This window comes from Leptopilina heterotoma, unplaced genomic scaffold, assembly GCF_015476425.1.
Source record: "Leptopilina heterotoma isolate Lh14 unplaced genomic scaffold, ASM1547642v1 Lhet_284, whole genome shotgun sequence".
In the NCBI taxonomy this organism is placed as follows: domain Eukaryota; kingdom Metazoa; phylum Arthropoda; class Insecta; order Hymenoptera; family Figitidae; genus Leptopilina; species Leptopilina heterotoma.
The window spans coordinates 19,083-38,119 of NW_025110990.1; the positions used below are offsets into that span (position 1 = coordinate 19,083).

The 19,037-nt window shown below is 27.6% G+C and overlaps 1 protein-coding gene across 4 annotated transcripts in view; it reads right to left on the reverse strand.

Moving 5' to 3' along the window:
* Window positions 1-7,897: 7,897 nt before the first annotated feature.
* Window positions 7,898-19,037, reverse strand: part of LOC122504191 (SAM and SH3 domain-containing protein 1-like) — a 641,260-nt gene continuing 630,120 nt past the window's right edge. For 3 of the 4 annotated variants that reach the window (XM_043615129.1, XM_043615128.1, XM_043615131.1), the window contains one exon: window positions 16,633-17,725. In XM_043615129.1, coding sequence (XP_043471064.1) covers window positions 16,989-17,725 — 737 coding nt within the window. In that variant the 3' untranslated portion in view covers window positions 16,633-16,988. Of the gene's footprint in view, window positions 8,877-16,632; window positions 17,726-19,037 lie in introns of those variants that run through there. The other variant, XM_043615130.1, reaches the window with a different exon arrangement.

Genomic DNA, 19,037 nt, shown 5'->3' on the forward strand with positions numbered 1-19,037 from the left:
CTCACTCAACACAGCTCGCACTGGACTCCGTCGGTTAGAAGATTCTATTTTATTTTTTCGTCCGCCTTTCGTATTATACTAGTTTTTTCGCTGAGTTCTATACGGGGGTCCGACGCGCAGACGGGCTTAGTCTCGGCATTTCCTACTTTCTTGAGATCAACAGATCTGCCAGGCCGTAGCCGGGACAGGTGTTGATCGCTTGAAGAGGAAAATTGTACAGCAGCGATGGAAATATCGCGACAAGCCTCTACTCCTTGTCCTGTTGTCAAAGTGGGGCAAATTTGTCAACTAAAGATTTTTAGAATTAGAAGTAGGGGAATTCTTCAGGCCCATTGGACTTTGCACTATGCTGACGTTTCTAATTGCATGCAGTTTTCGTGAGAACGGAAACGGCGTTGTTAATTTGATACTTATCAGAAACAATTTTTTATAACTAAATATATAAATTATAATTATATTGTAAAGAAAGAATTTTTTATTTATAATTATAATTTATTTATAGTTATAAGTGTTTAATATAAGTTGTATAAATAACGTTATATTTGTCCTACATTTTATAAGTTACTAGTATATGTATTTTGCATTCATAATTATACATATACACATATACATGCAACTTACAGTCCTCCGGCATTTTATTGTTAACAATAAGTTACAATAAAATGTTTAGCTATTATCAAATTATTTTCTGTAAATTTGGAATAGTGCATAAAACGAATAAAATATATACGCTTCATAAAGCGTTGAGTCAGCCTCCAAATGCATGTGCATTTGTTATGATATTCTAGTCCCTAAGTTTGTAGGCCCAAAGGGGAAAAAGGAAGGAGAGACAAGAAAAAACAATAGGAGAGACAAGGCAATGAGCAGAGGCATGTGTAGCATGATTGTGTGTGTGCCCGTAACGCGAAGAACTCAAGGGTGTGGTCGTGTTAGATCTTGTAGCCAGCGGAATCAGTAGATGTGCACGTATACACCTAGGTCGTCTCAATGCATATGTGTGAAATGCATTACCTTTAATTATTTTCAAATAAAGGTTTCTTTTATTATTTAAAATTTTAAGTATTAATAATGTTTATAAATTTATGCATATAATTTATAAACAATATTATAAAATATATAGGAATTTATGTTTTATAAATTCTGTCCTATCTTTTGTAGCTTTATTAAAAAGAAAAATAATAATAAAATAGTACCTGTTAAGTACCTTGTACGTAACATTTTCTCTTACCTATTTTTGTTCATATATAATTTATATATTAAATTCTTATACACCTAACAGAGAAAAATCCCCAAACGCCGGGGATTGAACGCACGACCCTAAAACATTCGCAAACCGATAACCTAATCACCTTACCACGCTCGCACGCTACGATGACTGGCATTGTACTTGAGGACATTCTTCTTAGATTCAGTCATAATAACTACTCTGTTTAGTTGCAGTAACTAATTTTTTAAGCTCAAGGACTTAGTTGAGATGTAGCCAGCATATGATTTTAAATGACTCAACGATAGTGCAGTAGTTAAAAGTACTGTTGAAAATAGTTATTTTCAGAATTTCTGTAGTAAAATTATCCACTTTTTACTAGTTATAAAAAAATTAAACTTACTATTTTCATATAGTAAAAATAACATAAAAATTGTTACTTTTATGACTTTTGTAGTTATAAAAATAAATGTTTCTTACCACCATAGAGATAAATTATTAAAAGCTAGTAAGAATTGGTTTTTTTAACTACCTTAAACACAAAAATAACAAATTCCAGCGGTTGTTTTTACTCTTTGGAACAGTAAATTTTAATTTATTTTGCAAATAGCAAGAAATGGATATTTCTACTACAGAAATTCCGAAAATAACTATTTTTAACAGTACTTTCAACTACTGCACTATTGTTGAGTTATTCACAATCATAACGTGTAGTAGTAATTTTAACTACATAAAACCTACTATTCAATTTTAGTTCCACTAACTATGGAAGTTTAGTTAAAATGCTGCTGAGTATGGTAGTTTTAACTATATTTTTTCAACTGCACATATGTGGATGCTTTTACCACTCACGTTTTTTCTCTGTAGAAAAAAATGATCTTTTTAACTGCATAAATAGTAAAAATAACTATTTTCAACAATTGATTTTACTATATGAAAACAGTAAATTTCTTTCTTTCTCTGCAACTAGTAAGAAATAGTTGTTTTAACTACATAAATCATAAAAGTAACAACTTTCAGAGGTTGTATTAAACTATATAAAAACAGAAAGTCTCATTTTGTTTGCAACTTATACAAAATAGTTATTTTTGCTACCACAATAGTAAAATTAACTATTTTTAACAATAGTTTTTACTACTACACTATAGTTGAGCCATTTACAAGCATCTGTTAGTTATTTCAACTACGTAAAGTAGTTATTTTAACTACATAAAACCAACTACTTCATTTTGGTTCCACTAACTGAGGAAGTGTAGTTAAAATGCTGCTGAATATGGTAGTTTTAACTACTTTTTTTCTAACTACACAAATGTGGTTGTTTTCACCATTCGCATTTTTTTCTGTGAAGTAAAGTGATTCGAAAGTGTAAAAGTAGTGTAAAATTTAAGTTTTAAAAGGTAACTTATTTTTTTCCTACTACTTTGGACATTGAAATTGATTGTCTTAGTTTAATTAAGTGAGAATTTTGACTCAAAAAAAATTGTGGTGGCTGACATGAAAAGTTGCATGTCACCGTGAGTGGACCACTGTTTGTAACCATGAGTGGACTGCCTGCTTTTTCCATGTTTAATGTCAATTTACCATTTTTTGGATATAAATTGATAATAAATTGGTTTGAAACTATGTTTTATGTTCTTTATTAATTTTTTTGTGATATTGATGTGATATGTGCCAAAATTATTAAAAATGGTTTCACTTGCAAACATTGCGACACAAATATGGTCTGAAGCTGCATAAGCATAAATTTTGTTTTAATATAGGGGCAAAATTTCTGAAGTGGACCACCCCCAAAAAAAAGTTCTAGGATTGATTTGGTACTTTGGTAATTTGTTCTCCTATATAATAAGAGTAGGGGAAAAGGTTCGGTTGTGGACACTTCGGCAGAACTTTTGACAGAAATAAGATTTTTCTAATCTTACAAATGTCACGTGTGTGTTATGACCAAACGTAGTTATCGATGCGAATACAAAAGTGATTAGACAAATGTGCTTTTTACTATATATAAATTAATTTTTCGACACGTTGAATATAAGAAAAATGTATTTTTAAAGATTGTTAAATATGCAACAAATCGAAGTGAATTAATTAAAATGATAAGATCAATGCGTATTTACACAGTAAATATGATATATTTTGTGCACCAATACCAAGTATCACAACCATGTTCACAAGCAAAGTTTTTTTCATGATGTTTCGAAATGATGGTAAAGTTTGGTTGTGAGCACCTAAATTGATTCGGTTGTGGACACCACTCTTATTCTTGACAAATCGTGAAATATCGTAGTCGATATAATCATAAGTAATTCCTTACAACATTTAATAGTGTTTTATAAATTTTAAAAGTTTCGTAGTTTAGCACGGAAATTAATATAACGAGACTTTGATGTCCGTACGTCGCTCGTAGCTAGCAATAGTAGTAACTGTGCAGTTGAGGTTCAGTGTGAGAAATCTTATATGTCCTTACATGGGGAGGAAGTAATGTCAAAATTAGATAAAATCATCTTTACGTAGTTAATGAATGGTTACTTAGTTAATTTTTTTTGCATTTTTATTTGATTTTTCAAGAGTGCCCACAACCGAACCAAAATTTTCTTTGTTAGAAAAATCCCCATTTTATTGAATTTTTAATAAAATTTTTCTAGTCAATGGAATCAATGTAGTTTCTTCATCATTAGTTAGCTAAGGTCCCTAGCTTTAAATACATATATGTTTGCTTAATATTTTCAAGGACACAAATTATGAGCCAAAAACGAAACTATGCCCACAACCGAACCTCTTCCTCTAACAAATTCCTAAAACATTAAAATTTTTGAAAAAAAATTGTAAAAAGTAGGGGGGTAAGAATTTTTACATTTTCGAGAACATTGACATATAAAATCTCTATAAGTCGGATAAAACTTTATGGATTTTAATTTATAAATAACAAATTTTAAAGCATTTTTCGTATAGTTTCTGATGCTTGCAATAAAATTTTCAAAAAAAAAAATTTTATCTCCTCTTTTTTCAAAATTAATTTTTATTTTTGACCGATTTGGGTATTATTATTTTTTTAAAAAATAATTTCATTGCAAAGCTGAGGTTTTTTTTAATGAGACATGTAATTTTTAGAGTGGGACAGAAAATAGTTTAAGAGAAATGTAATAAAAATATAGTTGTTGCGCGCGCTGTTGGTGCACCCGTCAGAGCTGCGGGTTCTGACTGCACCTAATTCAGTAATAGCTCCTCGGCATTCTTCAGGGTTAAGACTGTCATTATACAATAATGCCTGCAATACTGTTACTAAAAAAAAATTAGAATAACCTGTTTTGAAAATTTTACATTAAAATTGATTAAAATTAAAAATTATTATACTGTTACTAACCAAAAAATACTTTTATTATAGAAAGAATTTTAAAGAATTGTTTTAAATTAAACTTGTATTTAATATTTACTTTCTTATAGATTTTTATTATAATTTTACAAAAAAATAATATAAATTTTGAAGGTTTTATGTTATTAGTCTTTTTTTCCAAAAAGAATAAGAAAATTTTCTACAAAAATTGTAATTATAAAATAGGAATTATGCAAATATTTTTCTTTAACAATTTTTAACAAAACTTTATTTTTTTATTCAAAAGAAATGAAAAAAAATTTGTAATAACTCTATATGTCAATTACAATTTTTGTTACAATATTTTAATTTGTTTTTTAAGAAGGAAAAAATTTTGCAATTATTTCTTTTTTTTTAGTAAAATAATAATTAATAAATAAAATCAATAAATATTTTTTTCAAGTAATTAAAAAAAACATTTTGCATTTATTATAAAATAATTATAATATAATCTATAAAAGCTTAACGTCAAACAAAAGTATACACAAACTACAACTTCAGATGTAGAGAGACAGAGAGAATACCACGATTATTATAGTTAATAATTATGTGAATAAAAAAATGTTATGCTGAATTTCTATTTATTAAGTTTATATATAAATAATATAATTAAATTAATTATAATTTAATTATAATTAATTATAATATAATTCATTGATTATAAATTTTGAGTGTGAAGGTTCGACAGTAAGAGAAATATTATTTTGAATGTAAATGTTAAATACACGTTTAATTCAAAACAATTCTTTAAAATTCTTTCTATAATAAAAGTATTTTTCGGTTAGTAACAGTATAATAATTTTTTTATTCCACATGCACAAAAATGGCGCTTTTAGATAGCTGACGACAGGGAGTAAAGTCACTCATTTGTTCGACCATATGAAAATGGCGTCCATTTTCTCCCATGTGCAAACATAACCGCTGATCCCATGCGTTATTTTTGCCCAAGGGAGAAAACGGCCGCCATTTTCATATAAGTCGAACAAGTGAATGACTTTTACTCCCTGTCGTCTGCTATCTGAAATCGACACTTTTGTGCATTAGGATTAAAAAATATCGTAAGTAACACGGGAATAAAGGCAGTTAATTTGTTTACGATGATTTTTGTGACACTCGTTCCGGTCTCGGGGCGCCTACGGCGCCCTCGACCTCCACTCGTGTCACAAAAATCATCGTAAACAAATTAACTGCCTTTATACCCTTGTTGCTTAATATACTATTAATTCTAATCAATTTAAATGTAAAATTTTCAAAACAGGTTATTCTAAATTTTTTTTAGCAACAGTACTGCAGGAATTATTGTATAATGACAGTCTCAACCCTGAATAATGCCGAGGAGCTATTACTGAATTAGGTGCAGTCAGAACCCGCAGCTCTAAAGGGTGCACCAACAGCGCGCGCAACGTCTACATTTTTATTACATTTCTCTTAAACTATTTTCTGTCCCACTCTAAAAATTACATGTCTCATTGGAAAAAACCTTAGCTTTCCAATGAAATTATTTTTTAAAAAAATAAAAATACCCAAATCGGTAAAAAATCAAAAATAAAAATAAATTTTGAAAAAAAGGAGTTAAAATTTTTTTTTAAATTTTATTGCAAGCATCAGAAAGTACACGAAAAATGTTTTAAACTTCGTTATTTATAAATTAAAATCCATAAAGTTTTATCCGACTTATAGAGATTTTAAATGTCAATGTTCTCGAAAATGTAAAAACTTCCCCCCCCCTCTTACTTTTTACAATTTTTTTTCAAAACTTTTAATATTTTAGGAATTTGTTACTCTTATATAGGAGAACAAATTACCGAAGTACCAAATCAATCCCAGAACTTTTTTTTGATGGTGGTCCACTTCAGAAATTTTATCCCTATATCAGAAATATTGAATACATTAAAGAATTTAGAATAACTTTTGCAATTTTTAGAAGTAGTCCACTTTAGATTACACTTTTTTTATTCCTTAAAAATTAGCTTTTTTAAAGTCAATTTTTTTTCCAAATAAAAAAAATCAAAGCTATTATCTGGTATAAACACTTATCTAGTGATCTAAACTAAAGCTTGGAATAGAAACCTCCGATTAATTTGCTTTCATAAAGAATTTTTTCGAAAAAAAGCTTAGGCGGTCCACTCAAGATGAAATTAGCCTATTTTAAAACAAATGAAAACTAATATTCATTATAAAAAACCAACTTTTTCGATTCTAAAAACGTTAATTTACTGCAAAGAAGGAAGTAAATAAAATGATTTTTTACACAAAAGTGATTTCAATAATTTTCCTATTGATTTTAATTTCAAGTTTGATTTATAATTTAAAATTAATTGTTTAATAGGGAAGAGTGGGGCAAGACGGGGTACTTAAGGTTTAAAGCGCAAAAAAACGAAAATTATCGAATATATACTTTATTATTATTTTTAATTATCATTTTTGGTAATCAGTCTTTCGTAAAAAAGGCGTACAAAGGCCATCTGTTTCTTAAAAAAGCTTATAATTAATAATATTGAAAAAATTGCAAATCTCCCCATCTTGCCCCACCGGCGAGTAAGATGGGGTACTCAAGAAAGCAACCTATTTCTGTCGACAAATTTTACAATTAAAGGTTGCATCTTCATCTTCGTCATTGACACCAGCACAACTGCAGTGAACCCATTGGCCGCAGACAAAACAAGCAGCCCAGCCTTCATTTGAGTCTAAATAATAACCATTACAATAGAGACAAGGTGTATTTTCCACTTTACCATCGCCAATTGATGATTTAACCTGACGAGCTTTTTTCTTTTTGGTCACTCTTATTTTATTCAGTTTTTATTTAAGTAGTTTTCTTATCTTCTCTTATTTTTCTTTTCTTTTGCTTAATTTGTGTACCCCATCTTGCCCCACTCTCCCCTACCCCATCTTGCCTGCACCTACGAAATTAAATAAAACGATTAATTACTACAATTTACGATTCAACAAAGAAAAAAAACATATGCTTCCCTTTTTCTGTAACCCTTGCCAGTTAGAAAAAAATTTATACAGTTCATTAACTGTTATTATTAAATAATAAACACCTCCTAAAAAAAGTGAAAAAATGACAAGAAAATCGTCGAAAACAGTTTTTTTAGTAAAACAGATAAAAGATTTGTTCTCATGGCTTTTATAGATTTTGTAAACAAGAAACTATCGTCTCGGTGCAGTATTATGTAAAATATAATCGCGATTGGTTAATTCGTTTGTTAAATAGGGCCGGTACCCCGTCTTACCCGCAACCCCGTCTTGCCCCACTTTCCCCTATATATTTAATTAAAAATAGACAAAAAGGTTTGAAAGGAAAAGAGAAAATTTTATTTGTTGAGTCTTCGTCATTTTTATTTCTATTCACAGTCAATAAATTAACAATATTACCGCTGAAACAATACGTAGTAAAAACTTGACGAAATGAGAATTACAGTCGTAGTTTATCTCATCATCATTTTTTTCAGATAATAATTAATACATTATAAAATCAGTTTAGAAAAACTTTGGGTGGCCCTCGTTAACGATTGTAGCCACTGTTATTTATTTACAATTTTACGCGATTCGACGCATTTATATACTGGACTAGACCTTTATTTAATTTAAATCTCATCATGCTCCAGGCGGAATAAAGACTAAAAATCGATGGCTCATTATTATAATTGCAGTCGCTGGTCAAAGAAAAAACCGTTACTAACTTTCGTAACAAGGTTTATTATTATTTTTTCTTTTTTAATAATAATTTATTGATTTTTCGATTTCAATTAAGAACAGACTTATAGCCTCTTTAGGAATAATTTTCTCTTTCTTTCTTTCTTCATGCTCTATTTATGTACATTTTTCTTTATTTACTCTTTTATTTATTTAACTCTTTATTCATTAACTTTTTTTCATTTCGTATTTACTTTACATGTCTCATTCATCTTTTATTTTTCATTATTTATTTTCTTATTCTCTTTATCCCTCGCTTTAATTTTTCTTTAAATTTTTATTTTAGTGACTATAAAATTCGCGAATTAATTTACTACGGGGCCTATAAGTAAAATGATTTACATCGAGTGATACCCGCCCTTCGAGCTAATAAAATCACTGTCGTGTCTATTTATACAAAATCTCATAAACTCATTATTAATTAACATATTTTTTTCTCTCTCCTTGTCACCCTCTATTTATCTAAATTTCATTTTCATTTGCATTCATTCTCTCGCTTTCCTTTTTTATATGCACCTTAAAAATTGATGGAACGGATAATCTACTGCAACATTATCGAAACCAGTAATATCTCTCTTGAAGATGATTTCTTAAAGTTATCTGGAATCGAAAAATTATATTTCTTTAAAAAAAGTGAAAAAATAGTAAATTATAGAACGAATGATATTGCTGTCGAGGCTTGATCGTTTACGACCCATAAAGGTTTCGAAGCATACAAGTAAAAAAGGATGTCTCGTGGCATTAATGAAAATTTTTTATAGGCTTTCAATTTCTTCATTTTATATTTAAACGAGCCATTTATTGTGTATTCATTAAACGCAAATGAAACTCATATAATAAATATATTTCAATGTGTTAATAATACAGATCAAGTTATGTGTTCTTAAAGTAATTTAAACTTACATAAATTTTGTTTTCATTCTAAAAAATTTGTGTGTCATTTCTGCTTTAAATTTTGTTTCGATTTTGAGAAAAAAGTTTTTCTTTATTTAGCAATGTAGTTATTCTTTATTTTTTAATTTTATTGCTTTATTCTTATTATATTTTTTCTAAGTTTTTTCTAAATTAAAATTATTTACTTTTTCATTTTAAATTTATTTATTTTAAAACAAGATTTTCAATATTATTATTTATATCATAATTTATTGTGTTAGGATTATTACATTTTTTAATCAATTTTATTTTTGAAAATTATTTTAAACCGTACGTTTGTAATTGTAAAATTTTAATTAATTAACTTGACTAAAATGTTTTTAATCATTTTTAAACTTGTGTAGAAAAAATATTATTTAGTATTATTTAAAAATTAAAAATGTGTTTAAGTAATAAGTGACAAAAAATGGATTCATTTCAAGTCAACGAAATCATGATTTTTTCTTGCATGCTTAAAACAATTTTTACAGAACTTATATTAATTATTCGCAGGAATAAGTTCCAATAAGTGTTTAATTATGTGGAATGAGTATATAATTATTAAAAATAATTATTTTATTACTTCAGATAAATTAAGGAGTATTTAAAATAAATTATTTAATTATTTAAAATAAAAATTTACGATAATTATTAAAAATAATATTTACATAATATCAGAAATTCTGTGTGATTTTATATAATATTGGAAGAGAGTTTGTTCGGAGAGTAAATTTTGGAACGTTCTCAATATTAAATTATAAAACAAGGGAAGCTATCGATTGAGGTTTTTGAAATAGTCTCGAATATGATATAATACGTATATACACAACATTTTTTATCTGTTATTATTAACATTTTGCAAGCTGGCTTTCATACGCGTTTGATCATGCGAAACATCATTTTTATTGTTTTTATTTTTTTTAGAAAAGTTTCTAAATTCTATATATTTATATAACAACTAATAATAATATATTTGCCATTTTTTTATATTCTATACAAAGATGTACATAAGATTCAACGTTATTGTATATATAATCATTTTTTTAATAGAATCTAGTCTTAAGTTTTGGCAAAGACATGTTCGATATACAAAACATCATTAGGTTTTTTAATGGTTATTTACATAATTATTTATTCTCTGTAAAGTTTTAACGTTCCCCGTGAGGCCAATGTACAGATTTTACATTTCACAATCGTGTCGAAAACTATATATATATATATTTTATTTCCTACAATATAGTTTTAATCGCGATGGCGAAGATTGTCTATCGTTAGAAATTTTAGTGCTTGCTTCAATAGTGGTCACTTAGAAAATATTTTTTTATCGATGTGAAAAAATTATATATTTTAAATTTTTTTAAAATAATAATTTAACAATAATCTGTCATTGTAATAAATTGAAATTAATAATTTTAATGAAAACTAAATGATTAAAATATTTCATTATCTGACAATAATGATTTTTTTTAAATTAATCTGTTAAAAATCTTAATACAATTTTTTTTATAGAAACTCTTTTGACAGTAAAAACTCTTTTTATCCCACATGCACAAAAATGGCGCTTTTAGATAGCTGACGACAGGGAGTAAAGTCATTCATTTGTTCGACCGTATGAAAATGGCGACCTTTTTTTCCCCAAGGGCAAAAAAACAGCTGGTCCCATGCTTTTCTTTTGCCCAAGGTAAAAAAAAGGCCGCCATTTTCATACAAGTCGAACAAGTGACTGACTTTTATTCCCTGTCGTCTGCTATCTGAAATCGCCACTTTTGTGCATTAGGAATAAAAAATATCGTAAGTAACACGGGAATAAAGGCAGTTAATTTGTTTACGATGATTTTTCTGACACTCGTTCCGGTCTCGGGGCGCCTACGGCGCCCTCGACCTCCACTCGTGTCACAAAAATCACCGTAAACAAATGGCTGCCTTTTTTATGCCCTTGTTGCTTAATATACTATTTCATACGCGCAATTGAAATTATTTTTACTTTTAGTTTTATATAGTTATTCTTTTGACTTTTAGTAGAAATTCTTTTTGATTCTCAGTAGAAAATTTTCTTTTGACTTTTAGTATATAAAATCTCTCACCTTTCTATCATCCCCGCAGCTATCATTAACTCGCAGCACAGAAAATTCTGGTAACGCTCCTTATTTTAATCCAATTTAGTATTCAAAACAATATGAACTAAATACAACACAATTTTCTGTGAGAATTCGATATTACCATATAAATTTGTAATATTAAAATGTTAGAAATAGTTTTTTTTTGCAATTAGAATATCTATGGAAAAAATTATTTGAAATTATTAAGATTTAGTTGTTTGTTTAAGATATTTGTGATCTGTATAATATTTTAATGCTAAAAAAATCATAGCATTTTATCCCTCTCTACTTAATAATAATAACAATAATAATAAATATTGATCTATTAATTGAATATTTTTGTGTTTCTTTTAAATTTAGTAATAAGTTGTTAACAACTATGATAGTAAAGTTTCATTTTTCTTTCAAGTAATTTCCATGTGTCTGTATATTTATTGTTCTGAATTAGAGCGACATTTTTAGTTAAAAAAAAGGTTGAAATCTTTATACATTCGTTCTAAAATTGAGATTTTTATTTTATTTCCTAATACAATGATAGATTATTATTCGGTTTCGATAAAATTGCCAAGCGCACATAACAATGTTAAATGTCGATATATGCGTAGGATCGTAATTTTTTTAAAATTATGTCTACCTATTGCAGTGACCCAAAGAAAAAAACGTATTTTTATATTTAAAAAAAACTTGAAATAGAAATTTATTTTTAATTTGAAAAAAAGAATTTTTAATTAACCTGCAAGAAAGTAGTCAACATCTTTTTTCTCTAAATTTCAATTTGGGGAAAATTTCTATTTTTATTAAAATTTGAATATTTTATTTGGAAGTTTACATTTTTCATATTAAAGTTTTAGTAAAAAGAGACAGTAGAATATTTTTAAAATCTTTCAGAAATTCATATTATTAATAAATTTCACCAATTTTCATCAATTTTTAATATTTTATTTGGTCATTCAAATTTTTAATAAAGTTTCAGTAGAAAAAATCGACTATAATATTTAAAAATTTTAAAAAGTTGTTTTTAAACTTAAATTAGTGAAAAATTTAGTATTTTATTTAAATTTATTAATAACGCATTAATAATAAAAGTTTACATTTGTTTAAAATTTAATTCTATTTGAAAGTCTTTTAATGAAAACTGATTTTTTGTAAAAATTACAGTTTCTTGGAAACTTGAGTTTTTTAAACCTGTTTTTATTTAAAACTTATTTTTTTTGAAATAATATTATACTTGGAAATAAAATTAGTATTAAACATTTTTTTATTGAGAACTTAATGAATTTTCAAACTTCTTCATTTACAACTTAATATTTTAAAACTTTTTTTTATCTAGGACTTAATTTTATGGAACATTTTTTTTATTTATAGAACTTAATTGTTTCATAACATTCTAACATTGTCATTTAGAATCTAATTTGATTTTGAATTTAATGTCTTGTAAATTCTTTATTTTTTTAAATTTGACTTTGATTTTAATGTCATTTGCAACTGAATACAATTTTTTTTTTCATTGGGTCACTATTGCATCTACATCGATCGCCTATTGTTATGATATCACATTGTTAAAACTTACTAAGAGCCTGGCATGCCAGTTGCCAGGTTTAATGATTTATTTTATAAATTTATAAAAAGCACTTTGCTTCATGTCAATTCTTTAAAGCACCGCAAATTTTTCGCATTCTAATTCTTTTCTTTGAGTAAATTTTTATAATTACAAATTCTTAAGTGTAATAATTTTTTTTAACAAAAACAGAATTTTAATTAGTAACTGAATTTAAAAAATTAAAAAAAATAAAAATTGTGAAAAATTTAAGAATATTTTCTATTTACATTTTATACACTACCGTCGAGAATTATCAGTACGGCTGTACGCGCATGGCCCAAAAACATACCAATCTTTAAATCACGATTTTTTTGTAAATACAAATGTCAGAAAATTAACAAATATACCATTCCAAAGATTATTAAATTCTACGATTAATGGTACATAACTGAAAATTTTAATAATTTATACAAAGATTGCAGCAATCGACAAATTTGACAAAAAAATTTAAAAAATAAAATTTTTTTGGAAATTTTTTCAACCCCTGCAGATTTTTTAAAAATTGTACAAAAAATTTGAAACTTATATAGGTGTGATCATTCAAGTCTCATCTTTAATTTAAGACCAAAAGAGTTTAAAAATCTTATTCGGTTCGTGAGATATCATTATAAACGTCCGAGCATGTTTTTTGACAAATGCAGTGAATTAGTCGATTTTGAACGGTTTTTGGCTGAAAATGCTCTGCCGTTTATAATATCTCGCTAACCGATTAAGATTTTTTAACTCTTTTGGTCTTAAATTAAAGATGATATTTTAATGATCACACCTATATAAGTTTCAAATTTTTTGTACAATTTTTAAAAAATGTGCAGGGGTTGAAAAAATTTCCAAAAAAATTTTATTTTTTAAATTTTTTTGTCAAATTTGTTGATTGCTGCAATCTTTGTATAAATTATTAAAATTTTTAGTTATATATCATTTATCGTAGAATTTAATATTCTTTCGAATGATATATTTGTTAATTTTTTGACATTTGTATTTACAAAAAAATCCTCATTTAATGATTGGTATGTTTTTGGGCCGTGCGCGTGCAGCCGTACCGATAATTCCCGACGGTAGTGTACCTAACAAAAAAGTTTTATGTATAAATAAATTAAAATTAACTGTGAAAAATTTTATTTTTAACGTTTATTTCTATTGACTTTAGATTTTATTGTTTAGTTAGTTTTACTTAAATATGTCTGATATTGGGCAATATAGTTCAAAGTGTAAATAGAGGAGACCAAGGCGAAATGGATCACTTTTCACTTTTTGTTGCTTAACTTCGTCATTCTTGCGTTAATAAAAATTTTATTATATGGAAAACTTAGCCTAACATCTCAGCTTTCAATTAAAAAAGTACGCCCTAATATCACTCATACTTTTTTTTCTGGAACATTGTTTTTAGAGAAATGCAAGGTGATCCATTACGCCTCGGGCCGGGGCGTATTGAATCAGGAATGAAATTATAATTTATATCACGAAATATTATTACAGTATTGACACTTTTGGTATCTATTGTAAATTTATAATAAAGAATATTAAAAATGGAACATATTTAATTTAAACTTTAAACATTTTCATGAAATTTTCAAATTTTAAAAAGTTGTAGCGAAATGCAAAAACTATTTACTTAAAAAAATTTATTCTCTAGTAATTTTTTTAATAAAGGTATAAATGTATAAATTACAAGAAATTAAACTTGACAGGTTTATTTTATTAATATTTTAAATATAATAGGTTTTTCTTAGTAGAATAAACGAGCCAACACGCCCTGCGCAAAGTGATAAAATAATTATTACGCCCCGGAGGTATTTGTTGAAAATTTAGTTATTTTTTATCAATACCGTAAGAAACAAAAATTGTCAATTGTTCTTTAAGAACAAATGTTTAAATCTTAAAACCTGATATACAAAAATTTTTTACAACTATTTTTGAAAAAGATATAACAAAAAAACAAAGACTTCAAAAATTTACTTTTAAGTGTCAAAATCACTTATTCTACCATATTTTCTACAATAATGAATTAATAACAATATAACTTGGTACAAACTTTCAGTACACCAAGTACATTATTTTGATCGGAGACCGAAATTACTCTGACTTATCACTTTTGAATAAATTGAAGTGATTCATTACGCCCCTGATCCATTACGCCCCGGTCTCCCCTACTTAAAATCTACTTTAAAAAATAAATGTTTACTCACAAGGAGGAAACTTTTATTTAAAGACACTTTCAGTGTATGATAATTTCCTTGGACTATTTTCGTTCTTGAAAAAACACCCCATTGAAAAAATTTAATTCCCTATTTCAGTTAATTATGTATTTTGGTGTTTGTTTAAGAAAAAAGTATTTCTTTCGTTAGTTGCTTAAATCTATAAAAATATTGCAATTAATAAAAATATTAGATATTTAATTGTTAAATAATTTGATGTTTTATTCGAAAACATTTGAGCCGCCGGAAAGTAAAACCACACATAAAATTTCCACAGGCGTTTCAGTTGGCCCTTGATGGTTGAACAATCGATGGTCATAAAAAAATTTTTAAAAATCACTTTCTTATTGGAAATTGAATGTCGCATCTTTTTTCTTTTATAAAAAAATTGATAACTCTTACCATTTTCGAGAAAAATGCAAAAAACTGAATTTTTCGAAAATACATTTTTAATTGAATTTTTCACTTCAACTCGCTCTAAAACATAAAGTTATGAATATTTTTTAATAATATTTACAGGGAATATAGTTTAAACTATCCTCAAGACAACAAACTTTGTCAGAAAGTAAAATATTTTATGTAAAAAAGTTATTAATTTTTTTCATACATAGTGTCAAAATAATTATTTTCAATGTTCGAGGGCTTCGTTTATCTGAAAAATTTTAGTGATCAAAAACTTCCAGTGAAGAAAATGTTCATTAAGGTATAATAAATATTTTTGCCAAATAGTTTTACTCTTGGATTAACAGTTTAGCAAATATTATTAAAAAACTATTTTCTGTCAAACGCGCGCGAGTCAAGAATCTAACGCTAGTGCCACCGACACTGCCGGGCATAAAGACTCAAGATTGTTAGTGTTTACTATAACAGTGTTTATATCAATAGTGCATTAGTAAATTCATTAAATATGTGAAGAAGTATTTTATAATATATTTACCTAAAAAATTTATTTTTTTCAAAATGATTGATGTAAATAATAAATCATGTTTTCTACCAATACCTAATTTATTATTTACATCAGTCATTTAAAAAAAAAAAATTTTAGGTAAGTATATTATAAAATATTTCTTCACATATTTAATGAATTTACTAATGCACTATTGATATAAACACTGTTATAGTAAACACTAACAACCTTGAGTCTTTATGCCCGGCAGTGTCGGTGGCACTATGCAGCGTTAGATTCTTGACTCGCGCGCGTTTGACAGAAAATAGTTTTTTAATAATATTTTCTAAACTGTTAATCCAAGAGTAAAACTATTTGGCAAAAATATTTATTATACCTTAATGAACATTTTCTTTACTGGAAGTTTTTGATCACTAAAAATTTTTCAGATAAACGAAGCCCTCGAACATTGAAAATAATTATTTTGACACTATGTATGAAAAAAATTAATAACTTTTTTACATAAAATATTTTACTTTCTGACAAAGTTTGTTGTCTTGAGGATAGGTTAAACTATATTCCCTGTAAATATTATTAAAAAATATTCATAACTTTATGTTTTAGAGCGAGTTGAAGTGAAAAATTCAATTAAAAATGTGTTTTCGAAAAATTCAGTTTTTTGCATTTTTCTCGAAAATGGTAAGAGTTATCAATTTTTTTTATAGAAGAAAAAAGATGCGAAATTCAATTTCCAATAAGAAAGTGATTTTTAAAAATTTTTTTATGACCATCGATTTTTCAACCATCAAGGGCCAACTGAAACGCCTGTGGAAATTTTATGTGTGGTTTTACTTTCCGGCGGCTCATTTACGTTTTACGAATTTGATATGTTAATGGAAAATTTATTCTAAATTTGTTTTGGTATATAAAGGAAAATTTGTAGTAAATAAAAATGTATAATATATAAAAATGTAATTGCGGTGCTTTTGAAGAGGACATTGTTATTTTGTTTTATTTAACCTACTGGAAACTGGCATCATTACTTTGACTTTTGGCAGCAATGACATGTGAAGTTGGCGAGCTTCTTGAGAAATTGGCAAAGTTTTTGGTCGGCGAATCGGAGGCAACGGTGGCAACAAGATTCTTGTCTCTTGGTGGTGGTGCAGAACTGAGACTCGAGGAACTGACACCCGAGTCACTTGATTTTTCACTCAGACAACCCCTTTGACTCAAATTCACTGTTGCATTTCCCGTCTCACAATTTAGACCAAGATCATTATTGGCGCCAACGACATACTTCACCATACCAAGTTTATGCGTATTTTCACAAGCATCTTCAATTACAACAGTTTCACCGAAATTTCCTCTTTTCCCAATAAATCGAACGTTCCCACCGCGTAACAATGGCGATTTCTCAAAGGCTGGCTCCTTTTGTATTGTCCCCGATATTGGTATATTTGGATGAAAATCGTCTTTTGATTCTGATGATAATTGAATGCCATCGCTAATTGCGCACTTACCACCACTTTGAACACTGCTGACATCGAGATTATTCTCCCTTATGACTTTTGTGGTATTATCGGGACTCACAGTGCGTCTCGTGGGATTCTTATTGTGAGCGTCATAGCATCCTGAATCACGGGGGAATTGGCGTCGATTGAACGGGGAACAGTGTCCGGATGTCTGACTTGAGGTTGGCGCAAGTCGGCCAACCTCATCGCCCTCAGAACTTGATGCTAAGTCCCCTTCGCTTCCAGCTGTTGGCAAAATAGAAAACAAAATTTAAAATACTTATATGAGCTAGAAATCTTTCTTTTACAAAAAAGGGGAAAAATATTTAGTCAGGCCCACTTGAATTTTTGCCGTAGAATACGAATCTGTAAGTAACATTTTTATACAAAGTCTTAACTTTAAGAAATACAGGATCAAAGTTTTAAAAGATAAAGAAGAAACGCAACTGCAAGATATGCAGCTTAATACTGCTTAAACGAGAGCTTAAACTTTTAATTTTAACCTCCAAGGGCAAAAAATAATGTATCATTAACTCAAAATTATTGGGAACAGCTTTTAAACGAATCCGCAGACGAGTAACAAGTATCAACCGATTCATAATCAGCGACCCAATCAATGTTTAAAAATCTTCCAGCATATTGAAGTTAGGAAAACTAACATCGGATTTATAATTAGCAACTCTGGAAACTCTTGAATATAAAGTTTCAAGACAATTTCTGTCTTTGACCACGTTTTTGGCAAATTGTCCCCTTACTAAAATTACGATTTTTGACACCAGATGGAAACATTATACTTACAGTTTCGTAATCTACGGCAAAATAAGAATCACCATCGTTTACTCCTGTAGCAAAATTTTGTTAGTAAAAAATACTTTTTGTCGGGCTTGAAATTTAAAATTGTTATTGTTTAGGTGGTAGTAGCAGTAAAAATTATTATAAAAAAAATATTTGATTTTATCACTTGATTGTTTTAAATATTTAATAAAACATTGAATTTAAGGAGGTTGTTTACAGGTATGCAGACCTTTAGAAAAAATATTGAATTGACATTAAATAGTTTTTTAATATTATTGTTATTCGTATCTTCTGCAAGAACAAATATTAATTTTCAAGAAAAAAATTTGAAACTTACAAAAATTGTTTATTTAGTCATTTTGCATATGATCAAAGTTTTATGCATATTAAAAGATTAGACTTTTTCAAAACTGATTCGATTTAAGTCAATGATGGCTTATTTTCTTCAGAAAATGGTTCTCTATAACTTGACCGCTCAGATTTATAAACAAATTCACAGTTTTAAAAATATGCTTATTTGTTTATGTTAAATAAATAGTCAAGATGTTAATAAAGAAAACTAATCATTATTTATTGTTCACAATTATAATACACATTAAACGTACGAGACATGTCTTGTCATCGTAAACTGCAAAGACGAACTGGCAATTAATATGACAGTGCGCATGAAATTGCTGATGATACACACGTAACACCAAAATATAAATGTATTATTCTCAACCCGCCTCCTTACATTTATAATTTTAAATAATCAACAAATAAA